Raw genomic sequence first — 22,277 nt, 5'->3', positions numbered from 1 at the left:
AAAAAAACTCATAATAACAAATAATACGAATAGTTATTGCAAATGGTAGTCTATGAAGAATAATTTTACAAAACTTACAAACAATCCTGATTCTTATATTCGGTCTAAAACTGAATATTGTATCCTCGATCCAGGTGCACGACGAGCAAAGTAATTTTGAGTTAATATTGTCCAACACCTTGTCTAACTTAGTTAGTCCGGGTTCGAATTCCCGTCAAACTAAACATGCTCGCCCTTCCAGCCGTGGGGGCGTTATAATTAGACTGTCTATCCCACTATTCGTTGGTAAAAGAGTAGCCCAAGAGTTGGCGGTGGGTGGTCATGACTAGCTGCCTTCCCTCTAGTATTACACTACTAAATTAGGGACGGCTAGCGAAGATAGCCCATGTGTAGATTTGCTCGAAATTTAAAACCAAAAACATAATACATGTAATCTTCTGTCATTATATTACACAAGTTGGCATATTTAAATATTAGTTTCTAAAATAGTGAAATTTGATTTCTTAATATGTTTATAGATGTTAAAGGAACATTGGTGACGTATGTGGTCCCCGTAGCACCAGCTAAGAAAGCGTGGAAGTTATGGAGCTGAGGCATCAACCAACATAATCCAAGAATTCTGTTGTTCCGTAGAAGTTTGTGGTGCTACTTTTTAACACATATATAACGAATCACGAATCGCCAGTGTTGCTTCCTCGGTTCAATCTAAAGATGTGATTGTAAAGCCAGCTATGGAGTCAACTGTTGACTGCTTTGGAATTACTCCATTTACCATTCTAATGAGAAAGAGTTAATGTACCAAATGTGTACATACATACATACGCACGCACGCTAAACCATAGGAGTAGGTGCAAACAAGTACACGGACAACTAGATTCCATTCAAATGTTCCTCCTCATTAGTAACTCGTCGTAGCTAATTCGCTGTAGGTGGTACATCGGTGAATCACTAAAGTAGCACACTGACAGTGAAAAGCATGTGTCAGAAATGATGTTTACGTACAGCTGTTATTATTATTAATATAATATTATTTTTGAATTTCGCACAAAGCTACTCGAGGGCTATCTGTGCTAGCCGTCCCTAATTTAGCAGTGAAAGACTAGAAGGAAGGTAGCTAGTCATCACCACCCACCGCCAACTCTTGGGCTACTCTTTCACCAACGAATAGTGGGAGTGACCGTAACATTATAATGTCCCTCACGGCTGAAAGTGCGAGCAAGTTTGGTGCGACCAGGATTCGAACCCGCGACCCTTAGATTAGGAGTCGAACATCTTAACACACTTGGCCATGCCGGGCCTTCACACTAATAATTACACATATGAATACATAATACATATTGGTTCACAACTTTAAAGATAATTTTAAAAAATTTTGTTATTGACTTTTTAATTTTTAGGCCGAACTTCTCGGGACCGTTTACGACCTTTGGCACATTTTAGATACTGACACATCATCAGTAACTTTCGGGAAGATATACCAGGTAACAATCTAAAAAAGCATCCAGTCAATATCACTCACTGCAAACTCTTGGATTACGCTTTAACCATTGAAAAAAATGGGATTTTCATTATAACGCAAACGAAGCTTAATGACAAGCATGTCTGGTGACGAGGATTCTAACCAGTAGTTTGCTAGTCGAACTTCCTAACCAACAGGCCATGTTAAACTTTGATGTATAAAAGAAAAATCGTCATCATTTAAAAATAAAATAGATAAATGGTTCATCAGTTCTAACCTTAAAACATGGAACTGATAGACGCCTTAATTGAAACGGATACTACTTAAAATTCCCTTACTTAACACAAGCAGAAGTACTCTTCCCAGTGAGAGGAAGACCTTAAATTAATCTATAAATTTAATATTTCATGGACGTTAAAAAGGGTGATTGTGTTGCACCCTTGACTTCTCTTCGATCCAAAAGTCTGAACTACTTAAACTGTTCACCACTAAAAATAACCTGATCATTTCAGTTGTGCTAAAATACGCTCAAAAATAACGAAGGTTAAACTTACATTTTTATTCTTCAAGTTACTTTACACTTTGAAATATGAATGATATAGAAATTGATTAATAAAAGTTTAGTGTAGAATATTCTTAATGCAAAATAAAATTGGGGCATCAGTATTTTTCATATCAGTTTTCACGTCATTTCTGACTACGTGAGCAGCTTTTGAAACGGGAGAAAGACGAACAGACACCACACTTTCACAACATGTACATATACGTATTATAACAAATGTTTTTTTGATAAACTGTAAGTTTAAACAGCGCCTAGACCATTAGGCTTGTCAGCATTAGACATGCTAGATGTGATGTGGTTGGCATATTATGAAATATTTTTTAACTCTTAAGTTCATAAAAGACAATAACTTTAAAACAAAGGTTCGACGGTGGAACAGCGGTAAGTCTACAAATTTACAGTGCCAAAATCAGCGGTTTGATTCCCCTCGGTAGTCACAGCCCAATATGGCGTTGTTTTTATAAGAAAAACACACTCACAAACTTTCAAAATTAAGGTTGCCACTATTTAATTAAATTTGTTATGTTCCTAGAATCACGTGCACAGAAAACTAGCTAAACAAACCTGTGAAACAAACTGAAGATGTTACAGATTCTTCAGTAAATGTATTTACTAAAGACGTGGATTCTCGTATTGTACTTCATTTTTTAAATAATATACTCAAACTTTCTAACATTATAAAATTTTTTAGAGAAACAACTGATTTTAAGAAAACGTACAAACAAATCTAAATATATGTTTATACCATACAAAATAATGACATTTAACCAAAGAAGCAATTTTGTTTGTTTGTTTGTTTTGGAATTTCGCACAAAGCTACTCGAGGGTTATCTGTGCTAGCCGTCCCTAATTTAGCAGTGTAAGACTAGAGGGAAGGCAGCTAGTCATCACCACCCACCGCCAACTCTTGGGCTACTCTTTTACCAACAAATAGTGGGATTGACCGTCACATTATAACGCTCCCACGGCTGGGAGGGCGAGCATTTTGGCACGACGCGGATCCAAAAAAGCAATCGGATAAAAATCTCTATACATTAATCTCATTCATGATGTCAGGGAATCTTAGGTTAAGATCATAAAAACTAATGACAGATTTTGAGCAATTGGAGCAGCTAGTAATAAAGAAGTGAGTGATTAAAAACACTCCCACTGACATGAAAACGTTCATTCTAAAACTATACTCGACAGCAATTAAAGAAGTAGCTACTCTAGCGCAAAGTTATGTGGGTAGTCACAAAGGGCATGTACTACAAACAAAAAAGTGTTCTAAAATTTTTTCAGTTGAAACGACAGTAGTTTCAGTATGCTGTCGAGTGAAGGTGACCTGAAAGAAACTAGCGGAACACGTGCTCCTTGCAAAGCAGTGCTCGCTTGTTATAATTGCGTGAAGTTAGCTTATACATAGGCTGTGTGTCCTAACCAAGTAGCGCGGAACTGTGCTAAGGCAAAACCAGTCTTACTTAGTAGCCTAATAAGGAACAACCAATATTAATAAAATTCCCTAAGTCAGTTACCGTGTTGAGGGTTGTGTTTACGGACAGTCTACTATTATATATGTAAAACGGCTCGTTTGAGTTAAAAAAGGCTTCTATTATGTTTTGAAATACTGGCTGTGGCCACACAGTGGCAATTATCACGTTATTATTAAACTGTGAAGTTAATCTAACGGATGTAGATGGAAGGTACATTAGGGTATCTGTTCTTATAGCGAGGCCCGGCATGGCTAAGCGTATTAAGGCGTTCGACTCGCTATCCGAGGGTCGCGGGTTTGAATCCCAGTCGCATCAAACATGCTCGCCTTCTTAGCCGTAAGGGCGTTATAATGTGACGGTCAATCCCACTATTCGTTGGTAAAAGAATAGCCCAAGAGTTGGTGGTGGGTGGTGCTGACTAGCTGCATTCCCTCTAGTCTTACACTGCTAAATTAGGGACGGCTAGCGCAGATAGCCCTCGAGTAGCTTTGCACGAAATTAAAAAAAAAACAAATCTTACAGTGAAGCTGGAAACACCTTGACAAAATGTCATAGACGTAGTGCAAAATTTACAAAACAATTTTCTTCTACCATAATTAAGTGGACGTACTTGCCTTGACTCCTAGATAGACAAGAAATCAAACAACCACGAAAAAAACTGATAGCAAAGCTGAAACGCAAGAGTGGTTGACTAGTAAGGAGAAACGAGAACGGGTGGCACAAAGATAGAAGTACCTGGTAAATCATAAATATAATCTTCAGGAGATAAGTTAATTATCTACAGTGAACAAATATATAGGGGCCTTTAGCAGAAATGGAACCAAGATGATGTGTTCGAATAAACCACGTAGGTTTTCATCCTATGCCCTAGAAGGGGGAGGTGCATGATAGTGCACGTTTATATTACTGACTTCATACAATAACTGTCATTGTGGGTAAATGTAGATTTCATTAAAGTTGCACCAGTGAAACCTCGGCATTTACATCACATATCTATACTATAAAAATGATTTAACGACTAAAGGTCTGGTTGTTAAGTAAAAACCATTATTTTTTACACTTCCTAACATGTGTATTATACGATAATTAAATATATATTTCTGTAGAAATAACCAATATACCCATAGGAATAGAAATCACAGGTGCAGGACTCTTTATTTAACTCTTACAACTAATAGAGGATTCAGACATGTGTGGTCTGATTCTTCGTTATTGGACATACTTGCCCTTTAACAGGGAAGAAACATAAAGTGATGGTCAGTCTCACTCGTCATTGGTAGAAGTAGCTCGTGATTAACTTAAATAATCTTTGCGTGAATTTCAAAACAAACAACTGATTGTAGTTTATATTATGTTATTTGAAATTTTTATTCCCAAGTTTCTTTCTTGTAAATGATATTTTATAGCAATAAAAGCTAGAATCATTGTTTTCCTTTCGATGGTTTTGCTATACCACTCATTAAATCAGTCTCTGTCATGGTTTTGCTATACCCCTCATTGAATCAGGCTCTGTCATGGTTTTGCTATACCCCTCATTGAATCAGGCTCTGTCATGGTTTTGCTATACCCCTCATTGAATCAGGCTCTGTCATGGTTTTGCTATACCCCTCATTGAATCAGGCTCTGTCATGGTTTTTCTATACCCTTCATTAAATCAGGCTTTGTCATGTCATCATAAATTTACAGATTTCTTTCACTTAAATCCGCTACTAAGAACCCAGAGAACAAACTTTTTTTTTTCCATTTTGATACTTCCTTGAGCTGCTTATGTACTTGAGATGTTCTTGTTAATCGTAACAACGGTGCTAATATGCATAATTAATTACAATTTACTGAAGCTAATTGTGTATGCAAACCCACTGGTGTACTACCAAAAGATACAAGTCATTGGTCCATGAACTACATGTTTACACTTAAATATCTGAATAATGACAAATTCTTGACCTAAGCCAGGACAAAATATCGCTTCCTATAAGCGCACGACTGGAATAATATATGAAAAGCCTTTTTGATAGGAAATATTCAGATAAAAATATTCTTAAACGACTTCTGGCTTACGGTCTGAACATTGAGAGAAAGGATGCATAATTAATCTCTGTGGAAGCTGAAAAACTCAAAAAGTGAAGTGTCTAATACAGCAACAGGATCGAAAAATCTTATTTTAATCTTACAGTAATTTCTTCAATTTCAAAGTGAAATATAAGTTGGACATTTACCAAAAGCCGCCGTGATTAACTTGGTAACATCTCTTTAACAAAACAACAAACTACAACATGAAGCTTATGATGCTTCACGAGCTTCCAGCGACGCCTAGAAATTATTGACTGGTTTTATGGAATAATATACTAAAAATATCGAAAGAGATACGAAGAAAAACATTCGCAAACTTTACCACATACTTGTCAACTTTTCTAATGGAGTTTTATACTTTTGTAGTTTAAACATAGTATAGGAAGTAAACATTTACATACACTGGAGGGTCTGTGGAACGTTTATCCAAATAAATGGTCTAAGATTGATCTCGTGGTAACATTATTGTGATATCTTACACTAAAACAACTACGGGAGATACAGGAAACGAGATGTTTATTTAACATATTAAGATAACCTTTATCTTTTCTTCAAGTAATGTAAAGCGAACACAGTTAAAAGTTTACAAGAAAAAAAAAATGATCATAGTTTTAACCATTGCAATTAAAGTGTACACCATATTATCACTGTACTTCTTTTGGAAAAATTCTGAATCATTTATCAAAGTCTAACAGAAGATAAAATTGCGCTAATGGAAAGGGACCGTTAGTAAGCAATAAGGTAACACTTAAAAGTTAATATATACCATATAAGGATCTTGTACATTAACAAATATTTTGGAATTAGCGATATTCTTAGTTTTCCAATTAATTATTTTTACTTTCACACAATGAGATTGTGATCATGTCTGCTTCTGCCCTTTTTTCTATAGAATATTTCAGTATAAGGTACTTGAATGTCTGCAGTACCATTCTGGTTAACGTCTTTCCAGGTGGTTTGCTCGTTTAGGATTAAGCACAAGGCTACACAGTGGGCTATATGTGCTTTATTTTTACCAGTTACATGTAGATCTGACTGGAATGAAGATTTAGTCTAAGATGATTGATATTTAATGTTTGTGAATTGTTGCATACTGTTGACCACGAACGTCATCATTTTGTTTCCTGTGGATTCTTTAAGATACATGAAGATTATCAAATTCCTGTTGATTGTTTAGTTATTTCTTTCGGCAGACTTTGGACCAAGGAATATTAAACATTGTCACACTGTTCCGTAGGACTAGTATGAGCTAATCCATCATTTTACAGTTTGACGTGTGTTGTAGTTATTTGTTAGGATTTTCAAGTTTTGTCTGTTATCACTATTTATGTTTAATCAGCTTATTTCTATAAAATAACTTAAGTAAGTGATTGTACTTATTTGAAATGTGGAGTGGCTCGATACCTTCGTAGACACTTACCCAAAGTTTGAAGTCATGGAGAGTGTTGATACTTGGTACTATCATAAGAGTATTCCTATATCTTTCTGCTTCAACAATGTTTTTTGGCTAATAGCGTAGTTTGTTTAATTTATAGTGAAAATTTAGATGTTCCACAAAGCTTCTGGAGTCTTGGCTGTTGGGTAATGGTGATCCATTGTTAGTTTTTAGCACTTAAGTATATGGAAAATTGCTATTATATAATGTGAACGTATTACTATTTATATCACAGGATACCATGCACAGTTTATCCATGATTAAAAGAATTGAAAATGAACTCCGAGAAGGGTTTCTCTATTGACATCTTTAAAGGTACATAAGACATTTGACGCTTTGTCTTTTACGAGTTTCACTGTATTAATAACCATGTTTTTTAGTACTTAGATGAGCTCACTGTATATATATATATATATTCAATGTTTTTTTTGAAAGAATTAACTACAAAAATGCATTAACCTGTTAGAATAAATACATTATTTTACTAAGGTTAGGTCTTTTCATATTTTGAGGTATGGTTAAAGGTATGGTGTGTCATTGTCTTTGAGGTCGTGTGGAAACTTTGATGACTGATTTAATGTATTTTGTTTTATTGTTTCTTGTTTCATTTACTCAAACGTTATCTTTTGTTTTGGGATAGTTTTCTTCTAGGTATTCAATGTATTATTTCGTGGCATGTTTCTAAAGTATGCTAAGTTATGAGATTTCATTTGTATCGAGTGATCAGTTGAATTACCTTTGCGTGGTCAGCCAGTGATTTGAAAATTGTCTGGTTGTACTCGAAGGTACTAGTATTCAATTCTTACAGGTGTTTTAAGATTAACAAACTACAAGAGTTCGTGGTCTGTCATCAGCTTGAATATTATGACACAAAGGTAGTGATGGTAATGCTTGAATATTCAAATTATAGTCATGTGAATACTTTTTATTTATATTACTTATATTAAGTAATGATTATAGCTACCCATATTTACTGCCGATTTTGATTTTTTATCTCACGCAGAGGATATGCAATGATTGCCAAACCTTGTGCGAAGCTTTCTTATAAGCTTGTAAGGCTTAATAATCCGTACACTTCAGATGCATTACAAAGAGACCCAATTTACTGATTGCTTTGACTCTTATGGAATTAGAATAATTTATTTGTTTCGGAGACGGGGTTTTAACCTTTTATTTCTCTGTAATTAAGTTATTCTCTCATTTTCAAAACAAACTCTGAAAGTTTTTAGAAACATCATGGATAATACCATCCACTAAGATCTAGCCACTGACATTTGTGGTATCAGGAATACTATCTACGACTTGATGTTTGGTTTTGGAAAGACTCCGTGGCTGACGATATTCCAATGTTAGTCTTGTATGTCTTTTGAGGGTAATGTACGACTCTTTAGGGCTAGCTTTAACTTTTATATTCTGCTTTCAGAACAAACGAAGAAGAAAATTGAACCTCATCCAAATATGATATAATATCACCAATTGTTGGAATGATATTTCAATAATTTCATTTGGCAGCCTCATGTCTAAATATTATTTAACCATGCTTGGGTTTTTAGGCTTGGAGATGATTATTATAACAATAACTCATTGATGTGACTCATTTACCTAATCTCCAATTCCTTGAGTATATAACGACGCTAATTGTTTTTATATCTGTTTTTTAATGTTGTATGGAATCTGTATTTGAAATCCAATCACTTGCTTTATGTTTTGTCTATGTAAAGCTGATGTCTCCTGCTTGATAAGATATTATTTTTGGGTATACAGTGTTTATACTTGACAGCACTATCATAGATGCAGACGTTTTTTAGTGACATGAAACGTAACTTCTGTAAATCTTTAATTTTTAATGTTGTACCTTCGCTTTAATGAAACCCAATAGTGGTATTGTATTTTTTAAGCTAAATACATACAGTTTTGGAGTATGGGATGAAAATTTAAGATCATATAATCTGTAGGATCATTGACATTACCTATTTCATAGCTATCAGCAACAGTAGAATGCGATACTGTTTTGCTTTGTCATGGTAGTTTACAGAATTAGGTGAGGGGCAATAGTGCACAATTTCTTTGGATTCTAAAGATCTCACTTCATTCTATCCAAAATGTGTCCGATGCTGGGAATCTGAGCCATTTTTTATTCCTACTGCGTAATATGAGTGTATTTATATGTTTCTCTTTCTTGAAACTGCATATTTATGTTAAGTAGTTTATTCTTGCTCATTTTAGATTATATTGTTGAATTTTCGATTGTTACCTGCGTTTTTCTGTCGTCGTTCTATGCTGACTTCTCGCGGTTCTAACATAGTGCCTTCCCAGTGTATAAAACCTCAGTAAGAATAATCTGGACTTCTTGTAAGGTCCGACGTATTGAGGTGCAACTTTGAATAATCTAAGATTTGATATTTCAGTCTTTTATGCGGCACTGACTCCTGACTGTAGGGTCAAGGGTTCGGTCCCGTTACACCAAACATGCTCAATCCTTCAAGCGTTGGGTCGTTATAATGTTACGACCAATCTCATTATTCGTTGGTAAAAGAGTAGCCCAAGAGTTGACGGTTGGTGGTGATGACTAGCTGCTTTCTCTCTTGTCTTACACTACTAAGTTAGGGACGGCTAGCGCAGATAACCCTCGTGTAGCTTTGCGCGAAATTCAAAACAAACCAAACCTTAATTTTTCACTACTAAATTATCGATGGCCAGCTCATATAGGTTTCGCGTAGCTTTACGCAAAATTAAAAAAGAAAACATTATTTTAACAATACACTGAAACTCTCACTGCTATGCCATATGCATAATCATGTATGCATCTGAGAAATTAACTCGCCTGCTTGTGGACCTGAAACAGTTGGTTTTATCTGGTCTGTATCAGTAGCGCTTCTGTCGACTTTTGCTGGTCTGGCAACGATTCAAAATGTCTTGTACCATTCGTCAATTCGTCCCGTATAATCACAATAGAATGACACAATTTCTCCTAATTTTCTGAATTTTTAAGGATACTAGAAAGTCTTTGAAATGACTTGCCAATTCTTTCGACCAAAGTTCTAATAATGCGAAACATACAAAATGGTAAATGTGGTGAGAATGTTGCATAGAGTTACTATTTAGATGTTGAAAGTTTTCGAAGTTTATCATGGTGTAGTAACGTTTTTCTCTTTCTTGTTTTCCTCGACAACATTTGTTTGTTGTTAAGCACAAAACTACAAAATGGGCGATATGTGCTGTGTTCATCATGGGATTTTAGCGTTATAAACCTTCAAATTCAGCGCTAAACCAATGGAGGGTATTAGTATTTGCAATGCCTTTGTAAAGTAACTACAAGATGTTTGTTTATAAAGTTATTCTCTGACACCAATGGCCCTTAGATGTCTGCAGTCTTTTCTTGATTTCTGAACAGTACAGTTTACTAAACAAGCGTGGTTAGACACATTAAACGTACTCTATTGCAGTCTAAAGCATTACCCTTGCAATCTTTGCAGAAAACATAGTAAATAAAACTGAAAACTTATCTGAGTTTTTTTTTTTTAGTTCAAGTGAAAATTCAATCACGCTAAAAATCTGTAATGATATTTGTATTGGTCTTGTGTGTATTATGATTTTTTTTGGACAAACTGATACACAATCGGTTGAAACAAATTACCATAAATATGTGATAAGTTTTTACAGAAGTCTCCCTTCTATTGAAAGTGGAACACTTTTTCAGTAACTAGTTATGTATCTTGTGAAGAACAAATAAACAAACTCCCATGCCACCGAATGGTACAGCGGTACATTTGCGGACTTATATCACTAGAAACAGGTAGCCCTTTTCTTAGCTTGTGCTTATTTACTAAATAATTAATCAGTCAAAAGCCCACTACAATAAATATTTTGAAAAGGACAGTGCTAGTGATATGTAGGTACTTGTTCACTATATTATTTAATTGTATACATTTTTTTTTTAATTTCTAAAATACAATGAGAAGCTTATGTGATGATGTTTGTCAGTTGTTACTTACAAAGCTCCATAGTAAGATATCCGAGCTGATTGAGCTCACCACTAAATACTGAAGCCTAGTTTGTATAGTTAAGAGCCTTCACTTACTGTTGGGCCACTGAAGGCACAGATGTGAAAAAGAAAATCAATAAAAAAAATTCTAGTCTCGTTACCTTTTTACATTATTTTAAAAAAATTATACTCAGACAGTTATAATAATCAATTCATGTTTTATTTGATACGACACGTTATTCGAAGAAAAAAGTGGCTAATATTAGATTATAGCTAATTAGTAATAGGTATATGTATTGAAATTACTATTAATGTTTTTAACATTTTGGCATAAATGAAGACTTTTTGTAGAAATTAAAGATTAAACAATAAAATAAACAAGGTCCTGCGTTTCATCCAAAAATTCCTTTATATAAAAAAGCAAGAAGCACAGCCAAAGTAGCAATTACCAAAACATTCCAAATTCCACCAGACGGAGCTATTTTAGTGGAATGATTGAATGGACGCGTTTTGAGTGGTTCAAGTACACGTTCCATACAAGTCATTATTGCATTTCTGGCTCCAGGCCAAGCATGAGGACCATTTAGACGATACTGATAAGTAGCACAAGGTCCCGAGAAACACTTCCAAAAGAGTAACGGATCAGTTACTAGTAGACGTGGTAGATTAGGCTTAACTTTCAAAAGAGAAGCTATTTCGTCCATATAGTTGATCCAATCAACTTGTATTGTGTGACGTGGACTTGCAAAGTACCTTTTGGTCATGAATTCAGTTTTCTGTCTGATGTCTGTCATCATGTCTTCGAGAGGAGGAAGCTTAAGGCGCTTCGTTATCAACCGTGTCACCCATCGGGCCTGGAGCTCAGAAATAGGAAGGATAGAACCTAAAGGTTGGACAAGTCCGATGATGGCCAAAGACGGATGTTTCAGTTTAGGAGGAATTACGTACTTGAATAGTTCTACTTTGTTGTTGTTAACAGAAATAAACTCATCGTCCAAAAAGGGAAACTTAATCTTATATCCAGTGGCTAAAATGACGATGTCGACTTTGCACTCTTCCTCTTCGCCTTCAAAAATCACTCCATTTTCTGTAAATTCTTTGATATTTCCTTTTATTACGACAGTTCCGCTCAAAATCCTATTGGGAAGAGCATCATTAACCATTGGATGCTGTCCAAGAATTCGATATTTAGGTTTAAGACAATATGCATCATGATTCATCTTGCTGTTCACCTGCTTTTCTAGTATATTGCATATTGTACTGTAAGGTAAGACGTTGAATAACCAATTTATTGACCGGCGTAAGAGTATGACGTCTAACGGCATTCCATTGGAGCCAACCCGATAATTGATCCAACATCCATTTCTCGTACTAAGATAAACCTGGAAAGGTTAAAAAGTGACAAGCATATTCTCATGACATACATGATTAAATATATTTAAATTATATGTTATAAAACTCAGTATAATATATAACTTCGCAAATATTTTAAAGTAACTCTTTTAATCCACAAAAAAACTCTTGATTAATTTTTTTCTAAAACTTTTACTTGATGAAGAAAAAAAAACAATGTCTATTTTTAGTATCCTTGATTCGGTTTATGACTCAATCTTCAAATCATTCGTGACCATATATCTACATATATCGTATCCTACCAGAACGTTTCCAGTGTATATGACATTAATTGGGTGGTTTACATTTCAAATGTTTGTTTAAAAACGACAGTTGCGTGTATATATTCTGAAACGGGGTAAGAAAACTTCAGTAAGGGACTTACTTACTTTAAAGATCCATGAATTAATGTATACAAATTGTCACTACACACTGATAATATTTTGCCAAGATAATGTATAGAAACATGTTTTTATCGATAACAATCAAGTTTTACATAAAACTAATTAACACACATTCTATATGTCTATATTGAGAATAGTCTTATACACAGGAATTATGAAACAGAAACACATATATGAGTGTGTGTGTGGCGTGGGATAGCCTTAAGAGATACCAGGTAAAATACATGTGGTTTGTGTTTTTTCTAGTGACAAACTTGTAGGCTCCTTCTGACCTTTTTCAATAAAATTTTAAAATACAGTCCTCCCTATTTTTGCATATAACCAGTCAGTTATAGGATTTACTCTATTCATTCTCATGAACCATCAGCAGTACTGTCCCCTACACTGTATAAGCACTACTTATACAGTAGTATAAGTGATAGTGGTTCTGACTAGTTTGGACTTGGTATTCTGTTAATAGTTTTGAACTATTTATATCTTGCAGAATGTCTATACTCCAGGCAGCACCGCGCTTAGATATCTGTGGTTTAAGAATATAATTCTTAGAATATTTTTATCGCCCGAACTTCACCATGTAAATTAGCAACATGAGAAAACTCACTTCTATAATCTGTTTGACTAGCTCAACATCTCAATATAAATCTCAATGAATCAAAATTGGATGTTATGGAACACATTAAGCCGTTGTCTTATTTAAGTTACTAATATCTTTATTAATCTCAAAGTTAACACAACTTTATATTAATGCTTTATTTTCAATAGTTTGTTTCGTCAAAGATAAAATGGCATAACATTACTTCTTGTACACTTGATAGATTGTTTGTTCATTCAAGCTCACTAATAAATACTGCTATCCATTTGCTGATGTGATCGATCCAGTTAAATGAGTTCAACTGTCAAACTGTATATTTAGTATTGAACCAGTTACTTTGTTCACAAAATTAAAAAAACAAAATACGTTGTTGGTACTTTTTTGAGATATTTATATTATGTATTTGTTTTTACTACAAGTAATCTAATGCAGCAAAAGAAGTAAAAAAATATTTTCTCACAGCAAGTAAGTTTACTAATGAGTATTTAGTCAAACTCTCAAACAGTTTAATGTACAAAGTTAGTAATTATTGGGTATTTTCTGATTTAGCTTTATGTGTATAAGAAACAGAATAAACTAAAAAAACAATATTTTGAAGTTATAATTTGACCACCATGTTGATTTAACTTTTTTTCATTACGTTAAAAGAGTATGTGATCTGTTTCACGCTTAAAATATGACAGACAATTCAATTTAAACCATTAATTGCCAAAGAGAAACACAGTTCAGAACTTTCTTCTGCTATAATGAATAAACTTTTACCTTATCCGTTATTTGACTTAGTTCCACAGCCACATCTCCTCCCGAGTTTCCAACACCAACAATCACTATTTTTTTGTCACTAAATCCATCTGGTTTTTTGTAGCTGTGGGTATGAAGTATTTTACCTTTAAACTTCTCCATACCCGGGAAGGTAGGGACATGAGGATACACGTGATGTCCGATACACACCAGTACTCCATCAAAGACGTCGTCAAAGATTCGGTCTTCTTCAATGTTCCGGATAGCAACTTTCCAGCGACCAGTTTCACCAAAATCGTGATTTTCTACAACTTTCAATATTTCATGTCTGAAGCGCACATATCGAGCCAGGTCAAACTTTTCAGCATACATTTCAATGTACTTGATCATGTAATTGTTGTGCATGTAATTAGGAAATTCTTTCGGAGGTGGAAAGTCGCTGTATGCATTTATTTCTTTACTGGTGTTGATTATTGTAGACTTCATCACTGATGCAACACCGTCAAAATCATCGTCTCGATATCGCCACAGACCACCTATTTGGTCAGTCTTTTCATAACAAAATGGCTGGAGACCTTCTTCCAGACATGCTTTAATGGAGGTGAGTCCACTAGATCCGGCTCCAATGATACAGATACGTCTGGTTTCCGCCATGTTAATGAGTTGTTTTAGTAATGATATCTGAATTAGAATATTTAAGAAAATCATTTAATAACCAAAATGTGTTTTTAAATTCTACTAATATGCAATTCAAGAGTAATCTATCTAAAAGAACATCTGAAACATACAGTAAAAATGAAAAAGTTAAATCTACAGCATTTGTTGGATTAACAGAAACAAACAGTAGTGTGTCGTGCAGCCTAAACAATTTGCTGTAGGACACACTAGTGGTTAGTAAGAGGTGTGATAGGCTAGTAATTTTCTGTCCTCTGTATTTCAGATTTTGGTAATCCAAACTATTATTTATTCTCATTGGTTATGCTCTATTTAAACTGAGTTTCTTTCTGTATTTTTCTTTGCACCAAAAGTATGAAAACTTTATCTGATAGAAAAAGATATCTATTTTTTATGGATTTCGTTTTCAAATGTGGTACACTCACAGATCTTTACAAACTACAATCAGATTTATATAAGCTACATGTGCAAATATATTCAACAAAAACGCTCAGATTTAACGAATCTAACTGAGCTTCACCTGAAAGTAAAAGTGGACCGTTTTTAGTGTTTTGCCATTCGTATCAAAGATGGCTAATTTAGTGCAGTAAAATTATGAAGTGAAAGGACGTACAGATGCACAAGTACTGATTAGGGCAAGCTCAAGTTTCTAGATTGAGTTTTCAAAAGAATCATACGAGTGGACTGTTATTTTTTATTATCGTTTTGTTGTTTTGCCATGCACAAAGCTACACAAAGGTCTACTTCAAACTAGCTCCAACACCTCATGAAGTCAAAACGTGATCCAAAGGAAAATTCATTTATAAACATTTTCTGAAAATACTTACACTACAACACGGAAAATCTATAGGTACACTTTAAAGGTATTTCATTCGTCCAGAAGCATTTAAAAGCTACTTCCTGGTACCTCCGACTTTTACCAGCCCCCTAGTGGCATGGTAGTATGTCTGTAGACTCATGCTACTAGAAACCGGGTTTCATTACTCGTGGTTGGCAGAGCACAGATAGCCCATAGTGTAGTGTAGCTTTGTGTTTAATGACAAACACACAAGATTGTCTTGAAATATGTTATGCCAGAGGAATACGTGACTTGTAATCCCTCCACCATTAGAGAATATACACAATCTGACACACACACACATATATATATATATACTCTTCAAAACAAGAAACACAAAAGGGATATTTTTGTTATTTTAAAGAAATATATATGTAATAACGTTACAAGCTCAGAGTATGTGATGTTACACGTGTTAAGGCACTGATTGTCAGACCAAAATGACAATAAAAGTTGTGTACTTTGAAAACGGAGGAAAACATCGGATTTTTCGCCAAAACGCATTCGTGTCCAATAAATTTGTTTGAGAGATCTGCATGTTCTGCAAGTTCAACATGTGCAAAATCCCTATAAAAGTGACGGGTTCTCGGTTTCCATAGCTCAGTGTTAAGCCACCGGCACGCAATACATTTACGCCAAGACTGACTGAAGCACAACGCAACAACGCCACTGGTCGCTTGGAAGCAGGCGAATCTCGATCAGACGTTGCCAGAGCTGTGAATGTCCACTCAAGCACCATCACAAGGCTATGAAATCGTCACCAACAACATGGATCAACTCGTGACCGTCCACGATTTAGCAGACCTCGTGTGACCATGCCCGCATATGATCGCTACATCCGGTTACGTCACCTTTGGGATAGAACCAACACTGCGACGTCTACTGCCTCAACCATACCAGAGCTGCGTAGGATTTCCGATCAGACCGTACACAACCGTCTACGAGATGCAGGAATCCGACCTCGACGTCCAGTCAAAGGCGTCATCCTCACCCAGCAATATCGTCAAGCACGGTACATCGGGTATGGCCTCATCGACGATGGCGGCATGTTTGGTTCAGCGATGAATCATGTTTTATGCTTCGTAGGCAGGATGGAAGGACCCGTGTTTACCGTCGTCGAGGTGAACGTTTTGCAGCAAACTGTGTGCAGGATGTTGATAGATTTGATGGTGGCAGCGTCATGATGTGGGCTGCCATCGCCTACAATGCCAGAACAGACCTTTTGCACATTCGAGGGAATCTTACGGCTCAACGATACGTCGACGAGATTCTTAGGCCCCATGTGCACCCCATCATGGTGAACGTCAACGAAGTTTTTCAACATGACAACGCCCGTCCTCACACAGCCCGACTCAACATTGTCTTCTTGAGACACCACAACATCAACGTTCTTCCCTGGCCCTCCAGATCACCAGATTTAAAACCCATCGAACATCTTTGGGACGAGTTGGACCGACGTCTGCGACGGCGACAACCTCAACCGCAGACTCTACCTCAGCTTGCAGCAGCTTTGCAGGCTGAGTGAACAGCCATTCCACAGGATGTGATTTGTCATCTCATCGCTTCCATGGGCAGGAGATGCCAAGCAGTTATTGATGCTCATGGGGGGCATACTCGTTATTGACGTTAAACTTCAACTAGTGAGCGTGGACTTCGCCTTTGCAGACTTTGGATGTTCAACAGTGAATGTGCAAAGTTTCACACATGTCATACAGAACTACTCGGAATAAACTTGTTAACAATTTGTCTCATATTTTGCCTTTTGCTTTTCTTTTTTTGAAGAGTATATTTTTAAATAACACGTTATGTAATTATGGTTTTTACATATTATAACTTCAAATACCCTGAAATCTTAATTTTGATTTAGAAGTTAATTGAATGTCAATATATTTGCCCACAAAATTAATACACAAATATTTCTTTCTTAGCACCAATATATTTTAATATACAAACAACAATTTATAATAACGGTTATTTCAAATATATATTACAAATAATGATTCATATACAAAAGTTTACAAACTTACCAACAATATTGAGTCTTCTATCTTATCTAGAATTGAATATTTTGTCGACGGTTCACGATGAGCGAATTTCGCTTCATTTGATATTTTTATTTCTTTTAATAGCTGGCTTTACACCTTTTACAAACTGACTTTTCTCTGACAAAGGTGTCTAACGTTTTTGCAGAAATACTAACGTTCGAAATTAATTCACTGAGGTTAAAAGGTTTGTAATGTTCGAAATGTACAAACGTTTCTCGTCAAATATCTGTTGTTAATATTAATCACTATTTGCTCTTCTACCTGTCTCCTGAAGAGACATATAATTAGTTAGACCTTGATGTTCTCATTGAACAGTTATTGTCTCCCTTTTTAACCTTGGGGGACATTAATGGACATAATTCCTTCAGGGGAGGTGCTGATATTGATGAGAGGGGTCGCTTCGTAGAGCATATGCTTTGAGATCACAACCTTTCTCTCTTCAGTACTAGTGTTTATACTTATTGTCATGTGGCAATCCAGTCTTTTACTGCTATTGATCTCTCAGTCTGCTCTCCTTTATTTTTTTTTCACTTTTCATGGAGGGTTGTCAGTAACCCATGGGCAATGATTATTTTGAGAGATACTGACCGTCGGAAAAAGCTGGACAAAGCCAACTGGACCTTTTTCACTGCTCTTTCAGAACTTAATTTTGCCACTGTTTGTAAGCAATCAATAGACGACTATGTGGCTGAACTAACTGCATTGTCCAAGCAGCTGCTCAATCTATACTTAAAACCTCCACACGTTTCCACAGTATTTTCGTTCGTGGTGGAATTCTGCCTGCCACATGGCACAGAAGACTCAAAAACGGGCTTGGGATACCTTTCGTAGATAACCCACACTTTCGAGCAGCATCACTTTTCAACAAGCCAAGGAGCTAAAGCGTCAGAGCTAGAAGGAGTCTTACATTGAATTCACAACCAGAATCTGTTTTACCACCAGTTCCAAAATCATACGGGACAAGTCTGGGAAGATCAGCGGGTAGCATACTTGTGTTCCCCTTTCGATCTTGCTTTCCAATGGCCAAGAAGTTGCTGATGTCCAGAGCATCGCCGATACTTTCTGCGTAAGCTTGTGCCAAGAATCTAGCACTTCTGCTTCATCCTTCTCCTTAGCCATCAAGACTCGGGCAGAGCGATCACCTCTTTCCTACAGGCTGATCGTCTCTATGTCTATAATTCCCCTTTACACTGGTGGAACTCAAGCTGACTATTCATTGGTCTGGTAGTACATCTGTCGGACCCAATGATATAAACTACAATTGCTATTTTTCTAATTGTGTTTAACTGGATCTGGAAAAGAATGTTTTTTTCTGATATGTAGCGCCAGGCTATTGTCCTACATTTTTCTAAGCCTGGGAAGGGTCCCAATTGTTTTAACCAGCTATAAGACCTTAGAGAGGATGGTTAATGCTCGTCTTGTTTCGTCCCTCTGATAAAACAACCTCCTCTCGCTCACATAATGTAGGTTCCGACAACAGCACTCCACTGTGGACCACATGATTCGACTTGAAATGTTGAGCAGAGAAGCCTTTCTCAAGTGACAACCTCTTGTATCAGTAATCTTTGACTTTGAGAAGGCTTACGATACTTCGTAAAGGTATACCATTTTGCAAGACCTCCACTCATTTGCCCATTTTTATTAAAAAAGCTTAATGAGCAGGCAATTACAGGCATGTGTGGGTTCGAAACTTTCCCATTCTTTCCTACAGAAACTTGAAGTCTCTCAAGGCTGTTCCTTGAGTGTCACATTTTTCAGTATAAAGATTAATGCCATTTCTGGACAACTCCTTCCTATTGTTGGAAACGGGCTCTATGTCAACGTCTTCCACATCTCCCGTCAGTCATCAAACATGAGGTTTATTGAGCAGCAGGTACAGACTGCTCTAAATCGTTTACTGAAGTGAACCACAGCAAACAGTTTAAACTTTTCTCTCTCTAAAACGCCAATGGGATATTCACCCTGATCCTGAACTTTGTGTCAGTGCTGTTGTGCTTCCCGTGATTTCTGAGGCAATGTTCTTGGGGCTTTTTTCTACCGTAAGCCAACCTTTATACCACACTTCAAGCAGCTACGAGTCAAGTGTGCAAGAACACTGAACATCCTCCATGTCCTCTCTTCCACCTCTTGGGAAGCGGATCGATGTTCTATGCTAAATATCTATCGTGCTCTCATTCAATTGAAACTGGGTTACGAATTTCTGATCTATAGCTCTGCTAGAACCTTGGCATTGAAGATACTTCACCCCTTTCATCATCAGGGGCGTGGGCTTTGCACTTGAGCTTTCTGCACTTCATCATCATGGACTTAGGCTCACCAGGGAGCTTTCTGCACTTCCCCAATCCAGAGTTTATACACAAAGTCTCATGAACCTCCTCTACACTTCACTCATTTGCAACTGGCTTTACTGTATGCTTCACAACTTCGATCCATACCACAGAATCCCACCTGGGGTTATGTTTTCCTTCCTCAGTGGGCCATACTTTTTCAGAACAGACTATTTGCCATTATTCCTTTTGGCCTTCATATCTAGGCACAGTTGGATGAATTAGGTCTGTCCTTGGATAACATTGTTGTATTCACTAGTCAGCCAATCCAACCATGGCATATTACCTTTTTTCTAGAGTGATCTTACTTTGAGAAATCTGAGAAAGGCAGTTACTCCTTATTGGAAGTACTGTCTTCTATTTGGCAAACATCTTTTGAACCATCCTTCCATTCCCATTTGTACTCTGGCGCTATCACTGCTGTGCATGTTCCACACATGGAACAGACATAGCTGCTGTAACAGCAAATACACACATGAATTATGGTTCTGTATTCAAGGTTCGGCTCCTGGCCCGTTGGCAGTCGACTTGGAGTGAGCAACGTGTAATAAGCTTTTCCAGATAAAGTCCTCTACTGGACTTTAACCTCATTGTTTTCGTAAGGATCGGAAATAAGAAGTTGTCCTTACTAGACTACGAAGTTTTTAATTCATCGTTTTAATTTATCTGGGAATGATGCATCAATGCGTGGTTGGTCTGTGTGACGCTCAATTCACAATAACCCACATTCAACTGTCATGTCGTCGTTACGCTTCTCAATGACATTTTAGACATGTTTTGTCTACAGATTTACTCCTGACGCTGGACAGTGTCATTGGCGATGGTGAAACTGTCTACTTCACAAACGATTTTAGTTTTTTTAAGAGTCATTGGTCTTTTTAACGCTATTTAAATTGTTAATTCAAAAATTGAGCTTTGTTTTGTTTTAACATCATTCCTTTTTGAGAATTTTTTTATCGGTTGTTTGGCACAGATATTCTAGTTGCTTTGCGCCATAAAACACCAAACAACCAACCAATCATTGATATATTTATATTATATTAATAAGCGTTTATCATAGTTGCAGTTTCTAAGATTTATAGTATACTAACTGTAGCAAACCAACAATATAAACTGTCTTTTGGCACTTCGATTTATAAAGTTTTAGTGTGAGATTCTCACTGAGATTCAGTTAGCAACAATATTCGAAGATACGCTAGTGCGTTCGTAAAGACATATATTATTGATTCTTAAACTCGAGAGTTTTCTACAAATTTAGAGAATAGGCGAGACTTCACAATATACATTTAACAATATAAGTTACACGCATTTTAAAATATATATTAAACTGATACAAACACAAATATTAAAATAAATATAAAATAGTAAATCCGTTACATGGTACATGCTAAAATAGAAAATAAAATATAGATGAATTTCCTTCTAGAAAACCTAAAGATTTTATAGACAGACGAAACTCACCGAAGACACGACTTAGTGAAAAGGTCACCCACACGAGGAATGGAATAAACTGTAAATAGTGTGGTACGAGAGATGTCTCTTGAAATTGGTACACCAAAAGAAAATAGTTCTTACGTTATATTTACGAAAATAATTACTATAACAATATTGGCATCGTCTACAATAATAAAGAAGTTTTAATTATAGAAATAATCATTATTATTATTATTATTATGGGATAATGTAACATATTAACTATGTAGTAATTGGTTATTTTTCATTATTTCTCCATATGACCTTTGCTTTTTCCCTCAACGTGATAGAACCAACATGTGAAGAAACACACACACTGAATAAAGTCTGAGAAACGCTTTGAACAGCATAAAACATTTTTACTTGAATATAATCCGTTAGTGCCGCGTGCAGCAAGAGTTCCTATGGCATAAAAAATGGCTCTTAAGTTAAAATTTAAACATGCTACCGCATTATACAGCATTCCATTTACTTTTACTAGTTAAGGTACATACCTGCATATATATATCTTGCTTTCGTATCTTTATGTTATAATACCTAAGTAAATGACAAAGTAATCAGTTCTGAATAATGTAATAGTTTCCGATAGGAAATTTAAAACGAATGTACAGGTTGTTTAAAATCTGACTTGTATTAAAAACAAACTTAACTTCAGATTCGAATTGAATCAAATAACATAAAAGTTAAGAAGAATCGATAATCTGACAGTTTTCCCAAAGTTAGTTCGGTGACGTCATGAGTAACTATGGCGATTCAGCCTGATGTTTATTCATAATATCTCGGGCCCGGCATGGCCAAACGTGTTAA

At 35.9% G+C, this 22,277-nt stretch overlaps 1 protein-coding gene across 1 annotated transcript; it reads right to left on the bottom strand.

Moving 5' to 3' along the window:
* Window positions 1–11,184: 11,184 nt before the first annotated feature.
* On the bottom strand, window positions 11,185–21,593 carry LOC143223413 (flavin-containing monooxygenase 5-like). Its single transcript, XM_076451357.1, has 3 exons — window positions 21,459–21,593; window positions 14,134–14,793; window positions 11,185–12,365 (listed from the first exon to the last, which is right to left on the bottom strand). The coding sequence occupies exons 2-3, from the start codon at window positions 14,764–14,766 to the stop codon at window positions 11,376–11,378; spliced, it is 1,623 nt and encodes a 540-aa protein (XP_076307472.1). The 5' UTR covers window positions 14,767–14,793; window positions 21,459–21,593; the 3' UTR covers window positions 11,185–11,375.
* Window positions 21,594–22,277: the final 684 nt, after the last annotated feature.

Source organism: Tachypleus tridentatus, chromosome 8 (assembly GCF_004210375.1).
Source record: "Tachypleus tridentatus isolate NWPU-2018 chromosome 8, ASM421037v1, whole genome shotgun sequence".
NCBI classification, from domain to species: Eukaryota; Metazoa; Arthropoda; class Merostomata; order Xiphosura; family Limulidae; genus Tachypleus; species Tachypleus tridentatus.
Note: the sequence above shows the minus strand (reverse complement) of the source record. Positions and strands in the feature narration are given on the sequence as shown.